The 18,494-nt window shown below is 37.9% G+C and overlaps 2 protein-coding genes across 2 annotated transcripts; one reads left to right on the plus strand and one right to left on the minus strand.

Moving 5' to 3' along the window:
* Positions 1–1,529: 1,529 nt before the first annotated feature.
* Positions 1,530–3,464, plus strand: LOC148740852 (transmembrane protein 267-like). Its single transcript, XM_088731463.1, has 2 exons — positions 1,530–1,877; positions 2,781–3,464. The coding sequence occupies exons 1-2, from the start codon at positions 1,530–1,532 to the stop codon at positions 3,114–3,116; spliced, it is 684 nt and encodes a 227-aa protein (XP_088587589.1). The 3' UTR covers positions 3,117–3,464.
* A 7,538-nt stretch (positions 3,465–11,002) lies between these two features.
* On the minus strand, positions 11,003–14,821 carry LOC148740853 (receptor-type tyrosine-protein kinase FLT3-like). The gene is made up of 3 exons (XM_088758646.1): positions 14,799–14,821; positions 11,710–11,921; positions 11,003–11,277 (listed from the first exon to the last, which is right to left on the minus strand). Exons 1-3 carry the CDS (start codon positions 14,819–14,821, stop codon positions 11,003–11,005), a joined length of 510 nt encoding a protein of 169 aa, XP_088614772.1.
* Positions 14,822–18,494: the final 3,673 nt, after the last annotated feature.

Here is an 18,494-nt window from a genome sequence, read left to right on the forward strand (position 1 = left end):
CTTGAGCAATATAATAATTTTCTAAAAACGAAAACATTCACTAGTAAAAGACACTTAATTCTATTGATTTGTTCTAACTTAAATAGACAGTCTGAAACACTCTTAGTAATAAGTTCGTTATAACTGAAATTTGCCTCCAGTTGAACGCCTTGGTCTTTGGCGGCAGTCTCACGTGATATTTGTTTATCAAAAAACGTTAGTTTGAATGGTGCGGGAAGACTCCACAGTAGTTGTGGTACTCCAAATATCAGAACTTTGGTTTTACTTAGAAAATTTAAGACTCCCCTTCGCCTCATCCTCATAGGAAAACAAACTAACCAAAGATTAATGACACTCATCATCTGCAGGTACCCGGTGTCGGACCTGAGGATATTTTGATTCCGCGCCCCAATACACCTTTGCCATAATGGCGGCGGCCGAGTGAAGACTAAAACTAGTGCATAGGGACGAGGCCACCCGGACACAATTTATTAATTTATTAATCCAAAAAGCTTTATTTCTCAAAGAATCGACCACTAATTTATTCATGTTTTTCTCGTTGCCATGCACCCACCAATAACGTAGCTCCATTTTCTGCCTTTAAAAGCACACACAACCCACTATTCCTCTATTCGCTCCGACGAAGGGCTAACGCTCGAAACGTCAGCTTTTGTAATCATTACGGTGGCCAATTTACCATTTCAACTTTGTTGATATATCCAAATTATTCCGTTACTCCCACCGACGCAGCCCCAAACAGTTTCTTTCGAAACTATCAGCCTTTATTCTAAAGTATAAGAAATGAGGTCAATTTAAGTGTAAGTAATCACAATTGACAATTTTCTCTAGCAATCAAAACACCTCGAAATACGCATCTTGGGCTCGAAACTAGCCTTTTCACTTGCTCTGCTTTCGTCTTTAAACCTTTCGCTGGGTCACCTCTGCCCTTCAACCATAGTCTCAAGTCCTCAGTCTTGAATTGTGAGAGATTTCTATCTCCTAAGGAAGGTTAAAAAGCTCGAGGAATTGTGAGAGTTTGTATTCGCGTCGCCATGTGTTGCCCGGGTGGCCTCGCTTTCGTGAAATTATTCATAACAAGTCTCAGACCTCCATCGGATTTTCCGCCATTATGGCAAAGGTGTATGCTCTACCACTAATCCACAGAGACTTTACGGTGATTCATATATGACACTCATTCGCATCATGCTAGGATCAGAAATATCGAAAGCTTCTTCAAATTAATAGAGTAAGGAAGATTTTGAATTAGAAGCTCGGAAAGAAAATGGGGGAAGATTCTTTTCTGTCTTGTCACGAGCGTAAGACAAAGAAAATCATTATGATTCCCCCGCAAGGACTCGAATCTCAGGCATTCGGATTCCGTGCACCACGATAGAGCGTCGGAGAACGTAGTTGGGCGTTTGAGGGAGGAATACGGGAGTTTGAGGTTCGATTCCTCGTGGGGACTCTTTTACTCGGGTACTCCAGTTGTTGTTTCTTCAGAAACCTTCTTCAGTCCTTTATTTGAAAGTCCAATCCATAACATTTCTCTCATGATGTGGAATTACGTTAGTTCTTCGATCTTTTTCCTCCTTCAGGTGGTGTCAAATTGTTTTCCTCCTGCACTGATTCACCTACTCCTACGAATTCTACCATATATTTTTCTTGGATGCATTTGTTATAGAACTGACGCCATGTTTTTATCAGTCCAAGGAGAGTACGCCACTTACAATGGAGCTCTTGTTGACAATGCTGCCCATGGGATCACTGCTTTCTTCAGTTGGTGTACCGTTTGTGAGATCCATGTCCGAAGAGATCTGATCGACGGGGTTCTTTGTGGTGTCATTGCTTGTGCGGTCGATATCGATCATTTTATTGCAGCTAAATCTTTCAAACTTCAGGTAAGACACAATAATGAGTTAAAGAAGAGGGTTTTATCGTGCCTCTATAGCCTCGACTGAACACGAAGGGATTTTTAGAGTTTGGGACAATTATGCAAGGGGCATTAAGACTTTTTTTTTTATGCCAATCGCAACTTGCCCTTTCAAGTTTGTCCCCCAGGTTCCATTTAGAAAAGCCAAGAGGTGAATTCTCCTTTATGATTGACTCTCTGATTGCCTAACTTTAATGGGGATCGACTCGCAGTGATGAGCCAAGAAAATTTCCTTACAGGGCACACCAGATGAATACAAGGGAATTGATCTGCTTATGTATCCAACATGTTAGATATCGGCCATTTCACGCAATGATCACTATGATTAGAGTATATGATTTGCCAGTGTGTCTTTTACCGTAAAATGAGCACAAATTATTTGAAAAAGTGAGCAAGAAAACGTGACTATCCTTGATCAGAAACCTCCCTGAAAATATTGTCTTTTATAGAGGTACAATTGATTTAATTTGCCTCAAAATACCTGAATCCATGCTATATCCATGTGAAACTCTGCAGAAAACTGCGAGGTTCATCCTGCAACCAGGAGACTCCAGAATATTGCTGCAGGGATGTTGCAGAACACTTAAGTTGATTTGCTGGCAGAGTGAGTGCCCAGGGGCATGGTCTCCTGAAAAAAATGTAAAATAATTGAAGTAGCTAAGACATGCATTCCTTTGTTCATTTCAAGAATTTTGCACTGTTGGAATGTGTTCCAACCATCTGAAACGTTAAATGCATGAGAAATCAAAATTTTCATTGTGAGAGTGTAAGATTGAATTTGTCATGTGCTCTGCACTTGGCATAAATGCTTGAGGATTCCATTGAATACAATCTATGTTTATTTATCAGTTGTCAATGTTATATTGTACAGGATGCCCTTCAACTTAACCACAGACCATTTCTTCACACTATGACAGTTGTCTTCATTGTGGTGCCAATATTACAAGTGTGGCTTGCACAGAACAATTACTTTCTTCGATCCCTTCCATACGTGTTTGCAGTCGCTGTTATTTCACACCATCTGCGCGATGGAAACAGGCGTGGCTTATGGTTTTGGCCTCTTGGGAGTACTCCACCTGTGCCATACTGGATATACATTTGTTGTACTGTAGCCCTACCCTTTATTGTCAAAGAGACAAAAGCTAACATTGACAAACTGACTGTTATTCCTATAGCGAAACAAAATGCAGTCCTGCTGGATGTATGAATAGTACCTGAATAGAGAAAGTTATCCATTTTTTGTTAAATATAAGGAAATACTGAGAGATTTTATTCAAATGCTTATTCTATGACTTAATATATCAGCTTGAGCAACTGAAAAGGGCTTAAACAATAAAAAAGAGGGAGTTACTAGTTAAAAAATTCTGGCAATGACAGAATGGCATGTTGTTACTCAATTATGAAGGATTTAAAATTTAATTGTCTTGAAATACTTTTAGCTTATTTAGGCTCTAAAGTAAAAAGAACTTCGTGTTTTATGGATCATAATTGGTCAAAAATTGTAACAGTCTACTGAGAAATAACTTGCATATAACTGACAACTGAGATTTGAGTTACTGGTACTAATGAATAAAAAATGGGCCAAATTTAAGCCTGCAAACATGAGGTTGGCAGTTGAGGCACTTGGATAAATAAACTACTTGAGGGAAATAATCTACCTTTCATTTTAGTATTTACAAGCCTCCTATCTACCCCTTCCCAGGCTCTTTATGCTCTTTTATAACTAATCAATATTGTCTTCCACTCAATCTCATTTCTTTAGTTTGTGCCATTAAATTTCTGGCAAAATAGTCTGATTTGAGTGCCTCTAAACAACTGATGGGAAGTGTTTGTGAAGAATAACACATCTTTGACATGAAATTATACATCAAAAGACAAGTTTGGAGAATATTACAGGTACGATCAAGCAGTTGTGCCTTAATCTTATTCTTTAAGCTCAAGTGTACAGTATCTCTGAGGATGTCTTTGCTTGATGATTTGCAAGCGAGTTAAAGAATGACCATATGTCTATAGAATGCAGCTTTATTAAGAGGCCGTGGCTGTAAATATCGAGAATTGCTGGCCAGGCTAAAAAAAATCGAAAATTCTGATAATTTGCCAGGAAAACTCCTTTAGGGAGATATATTCAAAAAAAAATATTTCAAAGTTTGAAAAACAATGTGTCCGAGGAAATGGAGAAAAACGAAAATTCGGGTTTTTACCTAATTAGTTATGCAAAAAATGCAGTAAAATTGAGCAACTTTAGCGTGCTAGTACTAAAGGAGAATGTTTCGTAAGAAATCGGGAGTGTTTTTACTTCAAATTATAATTAATGTGACTTTTATATGTGGCATTTTAAGGAGCTTTGGTTTAATTTTAAAATTTACATGATCTTTTAACTAAGTGCTGTCAAATGCTTGTTGCAAAAAGCGAAAAATCGACCAGCTTCAAACCTTCAAAACGTGTCTTGGTATGTGTGGCATCATGTCAAACTACATGCTGGCACAAAGTTTGGTCCTTATACTAAAATAATATGTAATAAAAAATTTGGGTAATTCAGAAACATGCCGGCAAAACATAAAGCTTTGCGACACACTGTGGCCAGAGGTCACGAATTTGCATGATGCAAATCAGTTGTAGAAATCGTACCGCCTAACGGTTCTGGTGTAGGAAGGGCTCTTTCGACGGCTTCAACATAAAATTTACAAGAGTAATGACCAGTATTTAATAGCGTTTGATTCTTTTCAAGCCAATGAGGTTTTTGTTTTTTGTCTTGATACTGTCTTGAGGAAAAGCAAAATGTTTCAATTGCGTGACAATTGTCACGTTGGATCAAAGGAGAAGTTGCCGAGTAAAGCGGACACGATCCTTTATTTCGTCAAAACTCCATTCTAAAGCATCCAGTCCTATATATCTCGTTTTAAATTATTTGTATAAACTCTTTAATGAGTCTTTATCGAACAACATCTCGCCGGCCTTATCCTGTTTGACTTCAGGTTGACTGCCAAGTGCGGTTCGAAGGGGACTTTTTCATTTCCGGTTTGCGCCTTTAATACGGGGACCGCGGAGCTATGGGGTTTAGTGGGCTGTAGCCCCACCAAGAACAACTTATTATTATCATTATTATTTATTTTAATCTTTGTAATTAAAAAAAAGTTGACAAATTTTTCCTAGGACTGAACCACTTTTCCGGTGATTTCAGAAGCTCTAGATTTCAAAAATTGCGGGGGGGAGCATATCCCAGGACACCCTATCTAGCAGTCTTTCTGAACCAAGAAAGGCGTACTAAGAAACAGACAAAAGGAGGCTCTCCTGGGAAGGGAGGCCCCAAGACCCTCATTGATAAGTTGGTGTCAAAGAGCTCACACTACGCGTGAACTAAAATAGCTCCTCCGATCTAAAATATGCTCCATGGCCCCCATTTTATATCAACGTTCATATAAAACTCGATTTTTTTGATGCAGCCTTTTGCCATTTGCCTGTTAAACTGCACTGCATGAGCAGCATTTAACAAGGTCTTCGAGCAGAGCGATGTAAGATGTCTTTTTTCTCTGATCAACCCCAGGTTACATTTTAATGTAACTGCTCAAAAATAGACTCCTTAGCATTTAACAAATTAAACTCTTCTTCCATAGCAACCAGATCTTCCTCAGTTACAGCTTGTGCGCAGAGGGCTGTCTGCTGTTTCACTTTTGGTGCCATTCTGGAAAAAATGAAACTACTTGTTGAGTCGCCAAAAACTCGGAGACAATGAACAAGCGCCTCACTTTCGAACCCTTTGCTCTTCTCATTTCTGTTGCAATCATTTCCGCCTCGACCTTTTTGCCACTTTCTTGTTTGATGGTAAATCTAACAGTCAGATATTCTCGTTGCTTTTCGTTAAACCGGTAAGCTTTCTTAACTTGTTTGAAAGCGAAGCCTTCAGTCCTACGAGGACAGGTTTCAGGAGGTAGAGGAATAGTTGGCACGGAACTTGAACCTTCCCCTGGCGAGCCTTGCGGCATATTTAACCTTCGCTTTGTCAAGAAATGTCTCCATTTCAACCGTCTTTGTGCATGTTCCGAACGCGAGATGCTTTTCCAGAGAAGAATGCCTTTGGAAACTACGCGTTTCGCCCTCTTTTGGACATGAAAACACTTGAACATCGCCTTTCGCTTCACGTCCAGTAGGCTTCACTTAGTAGGCTCTTTAAGTTTTCTCCTTGGGGCGATCTATTTAAATTCGCCGAGGGAATATTTTGGTAATGGCGTTCTGTGGAAAATAATAACATGAAAGATGATTAAGGACAAAATCAAACACACCTAGAAATTGTCCAGAGCGAGATTTGGTGCGTTTCCCACAGCGAAAATAGCATTAGATGCAGCTTGTGCACTGCTACCTAAATGAAGTAAAAGTTTCTTTTTCCAGTATAGCGTTCGAAATCAAAAAACTTGACATAAATTTTTATAACAAAAACTGGCGCCAGGTTTGATGTTTTCAAGTGATCTTGATTTCAAGCTTTCCCTCGCTGAATTTTTCAGTCTCAAAACTAAAGAGAGATCATGCTACATTATAGCTAGAAACTGGAAAGAGAATATAACGTAAACTTTACCATTTGTCCCTTCCAAAGAGATGCATTTGCCGGGGTCTTTATCAAATGTCTGCCACACCCTCATTCCACCAGGATAAAATCTGAAGTTGTTCAGTAAACTGATGTCATTAATCTTCTTTTGCGTGGGGGAACAGTTTCGCGTTCCCCTAGACTGTATAACACTAGTCACTACACGAATCCCAGAACTTGCACCACAAGCCCTTCCCCCCCCCCTCCCCCAAGAAGAGAAGCAAAGCTACAGAATGACATCGTTTTCTTTTTAAGCTCTGTGAAAAACCTCGCACGTGTTTACCTTAAAGAAAAAGACCGTGATTACATCATAGAGAATTATCGCCCAGACTGCAACACGGTATAATTGTTACCGTGACATAACTCCTTTTTAACAATTTTTGTGACAGAAATGTGGCCCTTTTTCCGAAAAAGATAAGAGTAAATAGCGTAGAAAAATAGTTGGGCTGTTATCTTAGGTGAAAAACTACACAGCAGAAGCTTTCGGTGTTACGTGACTTTGTTTACTCGCACAACATTTTCAAGATATGCAAGATATTTCAAAAGAAATATTATCGCAGTTGCAGAAAACGTAGCTATTCAACTAAGAATAATGTTGATAATAAACACCTAGTCAACAAAAATGGTGAAATATACAGCGGCCCTTATCTATGGTTAGGTGTAGGTCAGTGGTGCTGTTGAAAACGCGAGTCAACAATAACAGTCTTCTGCAATTCAAATTAACAGAATATTTCGTATATACACATCAATTTACAGCCCTCTTCAGCAATGTCTATGGATTTTTTATTGTATAATTTCATATAATTTCCATATCAAATAATTGTTTTAACCACCTTTGACTATCTTGTTTACTTCGTAGCTCTCAAGTACGATTTCTTGAACTGATTTGTATCATGCAAATTCATGACCTTGGCTACATTGCGTCGTAAAGTCTTGCATTTTGCCGGCAATTTTTTCAGTTACCCAAATTTTTTATTTCATATTATTTTAGTATAAGGACCAAACTTTGTGCCAGAATGCATTTTAACATGATTTCTCCCATACCAAGACGCGTTCTGAAGGCTTGAAGTTGCTTGAATTTTCGCTTTTGCAACAAGTGTTTGAGAGTACTTTGTTAAAAAATCTTGTAATTTTTAGAATTAAACCAAAGCTCCTAAAAGTGCCATAAATAAAAATCAAAGGAATTATGTTTTCAAGTAAAAACATCCCCGATTTCTTACGAAACATCCTCCTTCAGTACTAGCACACTAAAGTTTCTCAATTTTACTGTATTTTTTGCATAATTAATTAGGTAAAAACCCGAATTTCCGTTTTTCCCCATTTTCTCGGAAACATTTGATTTTTCAGACTTCGAAATATTTTTTTCTAATATATCTCCCTAAAAGGATTTTCCAGGAAAATTATTAGAATTTTCGATTTTTCAGCTTGGCCAGCGATTCTCTATATTTACAGTCATGGGCTCTTAAATCACAGCAACACAAACCGGATTTGACTACGGTACTGCCAATCGTCTGTCAGCCTAGTCAAACGAGGTCATACTTAACAAAAAGAGAAGCCTTGACTGTGCTCTGTTCTGTAGTAAAGCACGCAGGAAGCGGCTAGAGCACTCAAATTTCCCATATGGAACAAGCCTGACTCATAAATATGTGGGATGCGGTAGCGGTAGCCACATGCAGTCTTAACGGCCTATTCTTAAGGATCTCACGCAAAGCCAACCTCGCATTGCGTGACACGCAACCGAAGCCTCCCTCATTTTTTCATTCCTTCGCTATTCTCACGCCGTCCACCATCGTGCTCTGTTTTACATACTAAACTTCTGGAATAGGTTACGAATTTCACAGCGGAAGTGCGGGCTCAATTTCCGAACAGCGGCTGGAGATTGGGTCTAGACCGCGTAGTTTAACCTAAAAATTCTCGTTTTCGTTATTGTCCATTTCAACTTTGTTGATATATTCAAATTATTTCGTTACCCCCACCGACGCAGCGCCTAACAGTTTCTTTAGAAACTATCAGCCTTTATTCATTTAGAAGAATACGACAATGCTTCTAATTCAAAGAAAGAAATGTCTTTCCAATTAATTCTACGATTGGTCGAATAAATTTTTGCCTCTTTTAGTTTTGTTTTTTCTTTTGTTTTGCTGTTGTTGTTGTTGTTGTTGTTGTTTTTGCCTGTTTTGCATTATTCATCCTTAATTCTAGTCTTAATTCTAGTTCAATCTTACACACCTGATAATTTTTAAGGAAAAAAAATTATTTGGAAAAAAAACATTACGCAGGAACATACACCTACACATCACTTTTGGTGGTAAAAACACTGTAATAGATCGATTCTGGAGCCATCCATTTGATGGGGAGTTTCTTTGTCTTTTTGATGGTGTAAACGTCCTCATATATTTGACGCATCAGCCCAAAATCTGACACTTTCACTCGATCATCATCACCAACCAGAACATTACGGGCTGCAAGGTCACGATGAACAAAACCTCTGTCGGCAAGATGGTTCTGGGGAATGCAAAAACAAAAGATGGTAAACTGCTTTTAAAAACTATTTAACATTGACGCAATTTTGAAAAATCTGAATGCATCCTTTTCTTTTTTTAACTTTCATTTGATCTTCACAACTGACTTTTCATATCGCAAGGATATTCAGCGGATTTGAGAAATAAACTTGAAATACATTCTCTCTGGCAGTGCCCTTTGTACATCGCTACGGTGCAACATTTTAATACCATTTCTTTTCCTATTTTTTTCGGGAATGCTTTCCTACGAAAAACAGCACAGACGCTAAATTTACTTCAAATTTTTCTACTACAGTCCGCTGTTAAAATATTTTTCTTAACACTGTAATGCGCCGTTATCCGCTCTAAGAGGTAAACTTAAGGTCTCAGAGGTTTACGGGAATTTTAAGCAGAAAGTACCTTTCGCCTCCTTCCTGACTTCCCCTCCCCCTCCTCTCCGATGAAATAGTTTAAAACATCATTTAATGAGTTAATGATACCATTCCTCTTGCTATTTGCGCAGCAAAAGAAAGCAGCTGTCTTGTGGAAAAGTCATTCTCTTCTACTTTGCCTTGTTCTGTAGTCTCAGTTGAAACCAATTGGGATGGCTTTATTTTCCCTTGCTGCTGAATCAATAGATATAGAAAAACGAAAGAGAGAGAAGAAAAACAGACATGTGATCAGTTTATTGAAAGGTTTTCATCGGGACCTGAGGGGCAGAACCTAGATCCCGCTTTTGAGTGTTATGGAAAGAGTGTATAACTATACAAATATCAAACGAACAGTAAGCATCACTGGAGGCTTACAAAACTGGATATTTTGTTTCTCATTTGCAAATTTTCCTTTTTACCTAATTTTCTCTCCATCATATATGTGCACGATTCTTCGCAGGAAAGCACTATTTAAGCAATAGTGAAAATCAGACCTGAAAAAAATTCAGGCCTGTACGGGATTCGAACCACTGACCTCTGCGATACTAGTGCAGCGCTCTACCAATTGAGCTAACAAGCCAACTGGGAGCAGGCCATCAAATTAATTCGACATAAACCCGTAGATGATAAATCAAACAACAAACATATGAAATACATATATATGAACTGCGGTTATGAAACGTATATGTGCACGATCCTTCGCAGTAAAGCCCTATTTAAGCAATAGTGAAAATCAGACCTGAAAAAAATTCAGGCCTGTACGGGATTCGAACCACTGACCTCTTTCTCTCCATCAGTTACACTTTTACGCACATTTCCAATATAGTATAGATTTAATGAGCGCATCTTGAATTTTTTGCTAGACCTACTCACTTGGCATTGATTGCTCTGTGGTTCTCTTTCCTCGTAAGAATTCTCTGCTCCTTTTTCTTCTGTGGCCAGATACTGATTGATCTAAAGTACGATTAGTACAAGTTTTTGAAAAATCAAAGGATTGCACGAGAAGAGAGTGGAAGAAAAACAAAAACTAATGGGCAACTTTCAAAATGTAATGTTTTTTAATACGATATCAAGCCCTGCCTCAAGTACATGTCATAGCTACCCCGAACATCTCAAACCTATGCACAGTCACGTACTTATCTGTCTCATTGGGTTTTAACTATGAATTCAACCACGATTGCATTTGTTTATGGGTGAAATGTGAACGTAACACAAGATTATGTCGAATTTTGTTGTTGTTGTAGTTGTTGTGTTTTTCTTCATGTAGGGGAAGGGGGCTGAAGAGTGCAGCTGGATAAGACTACATCAAAACGATGAGTGAGAAAAGTGGAAAAATAGGCTTTGAAAGACCATATCATTTTAAGAAGCAAAAGTTAGTCAGAGTTATGATTGAAAAAGACCATAATTTGACCTTCAATCTTCTAATTCTCGTACAAAGACGAAAATTAAAGGAGTTGTAAAATTATAAGCTTGGTAAACATTTTATGGGCCTGAATCCATGACTTTCGTATACTTGTTGGTCCGCCTCCAGCAAATGAGCTACGAAACCATATTTTGGGAGCGAGCTGGCAAATTTTACTGGTCCCTAATAGTAAAATATAATTGCTACTGAAAATTCTAGTTTAAGTAACTCAATTTGTACTTTACTGCATGAAAATGTTATCATTTTCCTCACTGATTGCCTTTTCTTTCGTAACCACTCTAACAAGTCACCATAGGGAACATACTCCAACACCAGGAATTTGTGCTTGCGCAGTGTGGAGCATCCAACAAGAGACACAATATTCGGGTGTGCAGCTAACAACTTCATCTGGGATATTTCATTAAGAAAGTCTAACACTTGCTCCTCGCTTGAATCAACTAGGGAAAACATTGAGGTACAAATACTTAAAACATTTTTATTTCATGGATTTCCCTTTTCGAGACGTGACGGCCTTAAAATGTTTATATCATACATTCTGTGTTAAAGGACCAACAAGGTTCAATTTTGGTTAATCAAAGGTCGTTGAAAATGGATAAAAAAATTTTGTCAATAAGGCTAATAAAATTTAGTTTCATAATCTCAAGATTAGACATGTATCTTGGATTCGTTATGGAAAGTTTCCTTTTTTATCTACTAACCATATTGATAAGGTGCTTTCACATATGTTAAGTCTACATTGCAAAAACTATCACCTAATTTACACAAATTTGGATGTCTCAGTTATGTATGAGATGAAGTAAACCAGAAGTAGAAAAAGAGAATTTTGATACAAAAACCATCTTAAAAGATTTAGTAGGATTTTAGAGTACCTTGGAGTTCTTTGACGGCTACCACCTGGATTGTGTTATTTTGGTGCACCTTTTCGACAGGGTAAAAAATTTCAATTCCTTGTCGTTTCTTAAGAGTGGCCTTATAGACCACACCAAAGGCGCCTCGGCCCAGCTCCTCTTCGTATTCTATTTCCTCAGGAAGAATCTCCCATTTATCAAGTGCAATGATTTCAAGTGCATCCCTCGCAGATCTGGAAAAAACGAACAAGCAAAGAAAAAACCGTCAGATTACAGATGTCAAAAACAAAGTCAGTCTTTAAAGATAACTATATGTAGCTCTTCCTTTTGTCGCCAACTAATTGAAATTCTGAGGGAGACCAAAGTTTAATAAAGGGCTATTATCTAGAACTGCCTATGAAGTGTCTTTTCAAGGCAGATCAACTTCTTGATCATTGGATGAAGATAACCTTCATGGCCAGAAACGTGAGCATCGATGTTTGCATACAAAACTAATGTTCTAATAATTCCTATTGTCACAGAGAGAACGAAATCTAATGAAATAGATCTTTCATATATATACTTGAAAGTTATTGTCTTTGTGTTTGACGTAATGAAAGAACTTCTGACTTATTCAACCAAGAGAAACAAAGTGTTTAATTAGAACTAAAGACGGTGATTTTAAAGTCTGGAAAGTATGCAAACTCACAGAAGTAAATCAATACGTTTTCAAACATCTATGGAGAGGGCTAAGGTGAGCTTGGATCAGACAACGCAAAATAGTCAACGTGAATAAAATCAATATTATGCATGTGGAGAGTAGCCACAAAAAATCTTGGAATCGTCCACTAAATCGTTCAGAACGTTTGTTGAAATTATAGGTCTTCTCTCTCCTTACGCTGGTCCAATTTTTTATGGGTTTAGTCTTAAGGTCGAGAATTATTGGTGGAAAAATGGTATCCTGATTGGTTGTCTATCAAGATTTGAACCCGCTGCTTTTCGTGATGTTTACCAATTATGAAGGGCGAAGGAGATTTATTCAAAACTTTGATTTGGCAAAACGATTTTTTGTCGGTTACACCCTTTGAAATAGACACAAATGATGTTTTTTGAAAAACACGTTATCTTGATTAGTCGCTCTGGGTGTTGACTCCATTAAGGCTAAGCTCTTTGTTTGACTCTCAATAACTCTTGATTTTCTCATCTATATATATCTTAGTTTTGTTATTTCATTCTCACTTGATAATTACGCTCTAGAAACGTCGAAATGTCGTGTAATGTTTTCCAATATCTTATCGCAGATTTTTATTGTAAATGTTTTAACAAATTTTTACTTAATATTTATTGATATTCTCTATGTAAAAACTTCGTCCTCATCAGTATTATTTGTATAAAGAATACTTATAAGGATGACGTTTTATAAAACAGCTCTAGAGAAGTGAAATAGTGTAATGGCCAATAGCTTTTTCGCACCTATCGATACAAGTTGAATCTTAAACGTTACTTTTATAGTACTAGTTGAATTGTAAAAGTACAAGAATTGGGTTTTTCTGCCTCAAGAACAAAAGCCACATGACCTGGTATGAAAACCTCTAGGGCAGCACAGCAGCCTTTCATTGAAGCCCTGTTGGGGTACCATCCGAATAAAAAAGGGTCATCTTTATATCCTGAATCGTGAAAAATTAAAACACATTTTTAACCAAACCAGCCTGGAAGCAACTAGCAACTGCTCATATAGCAGAACTAAGAGAAAAAATATAGACCATCGATATATCGATAAGTTTTGATGTGAATACAGTTTTTGTTATTGTTACTTTCTGTTACTGGTCCAAATCAGTGGTGAAACTTTTATAAATAACATTAATATTTTCTTTCATAAAAAAAGGTTGTACTTATTCATCGCGGTTCAGTTAAGTACAATAATGATAAATTATTATCGTTTGTCTCACAATATAGTAACTTATGATGTGGATCGCAACGTTTCGACTGCCTACTGCTGGTCTTCGTCAGGCGATGAGGTCGACTGGTTTCGGGTCTTTTTATAAAGCAAGATGCTCCGCTGTGGTTGGTTGGTATTCCACAGCTGTGACTGGCTCGTTTCGATTCTCGATGTCCGCTGTCGTACGGCTTTCTTACTGTTGTGTTTTTTGATCGAAGGTAACCACGCCTCAGGATTTCTATTCCACTGTCCCTGTTGTTGTTGCTATGGTGAAGTCTTATGTGAATAGCCCATTTGACCCTGCGAGCGTACCAGCGAGGATCGCGATCAATAAACTCAACCTCATTCCAAAGCGGTTGGTGTCCGGTGTTGTGAGCATGCTCTGAAACGGCGAAGTCTGGGTACGGACTAATCGGATGTCTCGGTCGTGCTCCTTTATTCTTTCTTGCATTGGTCTTCCAGTCTTACCGATGTAAACTTTGCTGCATTCACAGGGAGTCCTTCAAGTTACGCCTTCCTGTTTGGACACAATCAGTAAAACGCGGTATTGTTGAGCGTCTCTACGAGCGCGGGAAACGCCTCATATTGAAAACCTCTGTCATCTCCAAGGAGAAAAAACATTTGTTATCTCATTTCTTTCTTGCAGAAAGTTACCAGAAAACCAACCGCCGCTGCCGAGCCCGCAGTCGAGTTCAAATCCACCGCAGCTACGCCGCTACTTGCAACAGAAAGGCGTACGTGCTGTCTTCAAGTCGGAAACTACGCTAAGATCAGAGCTAGTAAGAGCGAATGACGCTGTTGATCGGGCTAAACAAGACCTTCCTCATTTGATCTACGGTTATCTACATTCTAGATTTTATTATTCAGCCGGCTAGAACATATCTTCATCGGTTTTGTATTTTGATAGAATAGTGCATGATTTTAGCGGCTTTAGTTACTTAGTTAACTTTTTTGTTCAATGTTTTAATATCATAATGAAATTTCTCATAAGCTGAGTTGGAAAAGCTAACAGGACCATCATAAAATAATAATTATGCTACATGTATCGATCTGCACATGGACCCACTTCCAGAGCTTCCCCGTGTTTGTAACCACAGAAACTTTGCTTGCGATCTTTTTTAGTGCAAGTAAATCTTGATTTTTGTCACTCTTCTGTCGTGAACTTGTAAATTTAAAAGCTCCTAAAAATCACCTTAAAAGCAACATGTTACCCATGACACCGCAACTTGTAATGTTACTAAAACTAACTTCATGTCACCTGTGGGCAATCAAACAGATTAAGACTGTTACCGTAAAACTCGGCTGCTGTGAGTGATGCGGCCTTCCGCTCAACGCATCGGAAAGGATATCAGAGCAAGCTTAAAAAAAGCGCAAAAACCTTCAAAACTCAACTTCACGTGCATTTCGTTTTGTCTTTGAAGATTTTCGTCGCTCCTCACGTTATAATGACGTCTATTATTTTCTCAGTTCGTGAGCGGGCGGTGTCCTACAAATCCTGCGATCTGATTGATTTCGAGAGCGAGCAGTATTCTCCCATCCGGCGCGCTCTCTGCGGGTGGTATCCGTTTCGTGTTGAGTTGCTTTGAAAATCATCTTTATTGCAGTTTTTCAGAAATATATCCTGTTTGCTGGCTGGGCAATATTTTTAAGCAAAGACTTCGGTCACGACCCTTTCCAAGACATTTATAACAGAACAGAGGTAAATCTTCGAAGATTAATCGTCATTGGAAATAACAATGCTTTCCGTAAGATCTCTAAGTGTTTTTTTTTTTTAAGAGAAGATCGTCGTTATGGTCGATTAATTTAACTCGTGTGTTTGCCATGCCATTACTGTTGTTCATTCGAAAGCGTACATACGCTCTTTTTTTCCTCTCCAATTGGCAGGTGTCATATCGTGACCGATACCTATTAAAATATGTTTCAAAGTTTGCTTAGAAGCCTTTCAAGTTAACTTTACCTTTACGTACATAAAAAAATATTCGATAATGTCTTTCTCTTCAATATGAATAACACCTTTTTTGATCAGCTCGCTTGGTAATTACACTGAGTCTTGTAACTGTAGCCCTAAACTATTTGGGTTCTTTTGGCAGGCATTAGTATTAGAAAAAAATAAAAATGTTATTCACCAACTTAGGTTGGTTGTGGTGTTACGTTTAAGTCTGAAAAGTAACCTGTTGAAATAAAGTACTACGCGTCTTTTTCGTAGAAGTAAAATAAAGGTCAACTTAAGTGGCCTTTGAAGAGGTCTGCAATATATCTTTACAAATCAAAGTTTGCACCACCGTACAGCATTATCCTTTTATTTTAATTCCTCCAATTCTATATATAGGCGGTCTGTAAGCGGCGCGTCCAGGTCTCAGATTCATATTTTCCGAGAGATAAAGGACCATCTGTTGGCACACAAATTTTAAAAGCGGGATTGCATCGCGTTGTAGCGTAAGAACTTGTCGAAATTGCATAATTTTTCCTTGCTTTACGAGGGGGACCATGGCCATCTGAGTATATTTTGAACTTTTCGATTTTTCGGAGAAAAGAAAGTGCGATAGAACTTTGTCGCTATAATTTTCGAAAAGGTTCCGTAAAAGGATCCTTTAGAAAAATAGAATGAATTACGCAATTTTGCGACTGCATGTCGACGGATTCTCGATATTTATGGTCAGTGGCTCTCAAATGGTTTGAGAACCTTGAGTGGCTGCCGGTCCTATAACCAAAGCAAAAAAAACTCTTCTGTTTTTGAAAAAATACAGTATTATTCTAACTTTAAATTACTGAAAACGCCAAACTTTCTCTTTTTCATAAATTTGCTTTACTTTTGCGCCCATTTCATGCATTTTTTGCGATCCTCGAGATTGTATATGATCTCATATACAAAGTTTCAAGAAGCGACGGTAACATCGAAAGAATAAGACGCTTAAAAAAAAAAAGAAAAAAAAAACATCGATATCATCAATCTGTCCCACTTATTGAAAAACACAGTTGGATAGCGCCATACCATCACGAGACTGACGCCAGGGTAGGCGTTAATCCACGGGCGTTAAACTGAACGTTTTCGCGTGACATGGTCACGCGATAATTAATCACGAAAAGACATGCAGCTGACTCTCACCTTATTACCATAAAGTTGTCAAAGTAAAAAAGAACAAAAAAACAAAAAAACACGCACCCGATTTATACACGATTTATATTTTTTTACAGATATCCTAACTCAGCTTAAAATTTATGAATATTCATGCAGGTTAATAAACCATGCAGATACACTCTTCGCTTTGGATTCTACTCATTCTAATAAGGGAGTTTAATGGGCACCATCTATAAAGTAATTGATTACTATCAAGCTTTATATCATTACATAAATGGAGGTTAATGATACAGCATTTAGTTAAAATTATGCAAATCAACACTGATATTTGACTTCAAAGTGATCCTGTAGATCCGATCCGAAAAAAAGATCATCCTAGAATCGTTGGCAATTGAAAAGAGTGGTCCTTGAAATTCATGCTGATGGAGTGTCCTAGCTATAAAAAACGAATCGATCTCTTCATAAGGAAAAAGATACTTTTTGATAACATTACTGGTCCCTGAGAAGAAAAGCTGTTTCTTTTTTTTCTTTGTTTGTTTTTTAGTTGGTTTGAATAAAAAAAAGAATACACTTGCTCGCAAAGGAAAGATTAAAAAAAAAGGAAAAACTTGACGGCTGATCTCCCATCACGTTACATTGATTTAACAAATTATTTGTCTCTCCTACTAATTTTGATTTAAACTGAGGCACCATAAAATTCTTATGGGCTGATTAATAGCCATCGTTACATGACAACATTTCGAGAGCCGACCATGCATGCTCCTTGGACAGAAGGAAAGTGAACAATGGTCTTAAAGGAGAAATGATTTGTTAAGGGGGAAAAACATTAAAGCAAAAGCAAACAAACAAGGAAACAGAAGAAAAAGTCCATCAAGATCCGTTTTACTCTGTATGTCTTGTATAAAGCTCACAACTACCTTTACATTATATTAGATTTAGAAAAAGCAAGACATTCTTCGAGGAACGCAAACTAATAAACGTCATACAAATAGTGAAACAGATTTAAAGGCTTGATTGTAAGATAACAATGAGGAAAATACGTTCTCAAGTACCAAAATACCTATAACGCCCGCCTGGTTAGCAACCGGGTATAACAGAGTAACATATTTATGAGAAGGTTGGAAACAATCTGCTATGATATTGACAGCTGCTCAAAGAAAAAACACAAACTAGATAATATATCTAAACTGCTTGAAAGGCAGAAACTGCACAAAGTGGTGATGAAAAAAACTAAAACAAAAACAAAAAAGTACGTATGATGCACGATCCTCGCAGTAGATAATACCGCAGTTCAAAAGATATGAACTTCAAATATTTATTCTATCTCATTTATCACTTTCACGGGTTTATTACGAACCAACTTAACGGCCTGCTCCCAGTTGGCTTGTTAGCTCAATTGGTAGAGCGCTGCACTAGTATCGCAGAGGTCAGTGGTTCGAATCCCGTACAGGCCTGAAATTTTTTTCAGGTCTGATTTCCACTATTGCTCAAATAGTGCTTTACTGCGAAGGATCGTTCTTATATACGTCTCATAACCGCAGTTCACTCATATGTTTCATATGTTTGTTGTTGTTCGATTTATCATCTACGGGTTTATATCGAATTAATTTGATGGCCTGCTCCCAGTTGGCTTGTTAGCTCAATTGGTAGAGCGCTGCACTAGTATCGCAGAGGTCAGTGGTTCGAATCCCGTACAGGCCTGAAATTTTTTCAGGTCTGATTTCCACTATTGCTCAAATAGTGCTTTACTGCGAAGGATCGTTCTTATATACGTCTCATAACCGCAGTTCACTCATATGTTTCATATGT

Source organism: Stylophora pistillata, chromosome 1 (assembly GCF_964205215.1).
Source record: "Stylophora pistillata chromosome 1, jaStyPist1.2, whole genome shotgun sequence".
Lineage (NCBI taxonomy): Eukaryota > Metazoa > Cnidaria > Anthozoa > Scleractinia > Pocilloporidae > Stylophora > Stylophora pistillata.

What these genes read in the sequence shown, in the direction of transcription:
- LOC148740852 (XM_088731463.1), top strand. Translation starts at nt 1,530, where the DNA reads ATGATGTGGAATTACGTTAGTTCTTCGATCTTTTTCCTCCTTCAGGTG. An exon ending in CTAAATCTTTCAAACTTCAG is followed by an intron (nt 1,878 to 2,780) that starts GTAAGACACAAT and finishes TATATTGTACAG; the next exon opens with GATGCCCTTCAACTTAACCA.
- LOC148740853 (XM_088758646.1), bottom strand. Translation starts at nt 14,821, where the DNA reads ATGGGTAACATGTTGCTTTTAAG. An exon ending in GGTAACATGTTGCTTTTAAG is followed by an intron (nt 11,922 to 14,798) that starts GTGATTTTTAGG and finishes CGTTTTTTCCAG; the next exon opens with ATCTGCGAGGGATGCACTTG. An exon ending in AGCCGTCAAAGAACTCCAAG is followed by an intron (nt 11,278 to 11,709) that starts GTACTCTAAAAT and finishes TGTTTTCCCTAG; the next exon opens with TTGATTCAAGCGAGGAGCAA.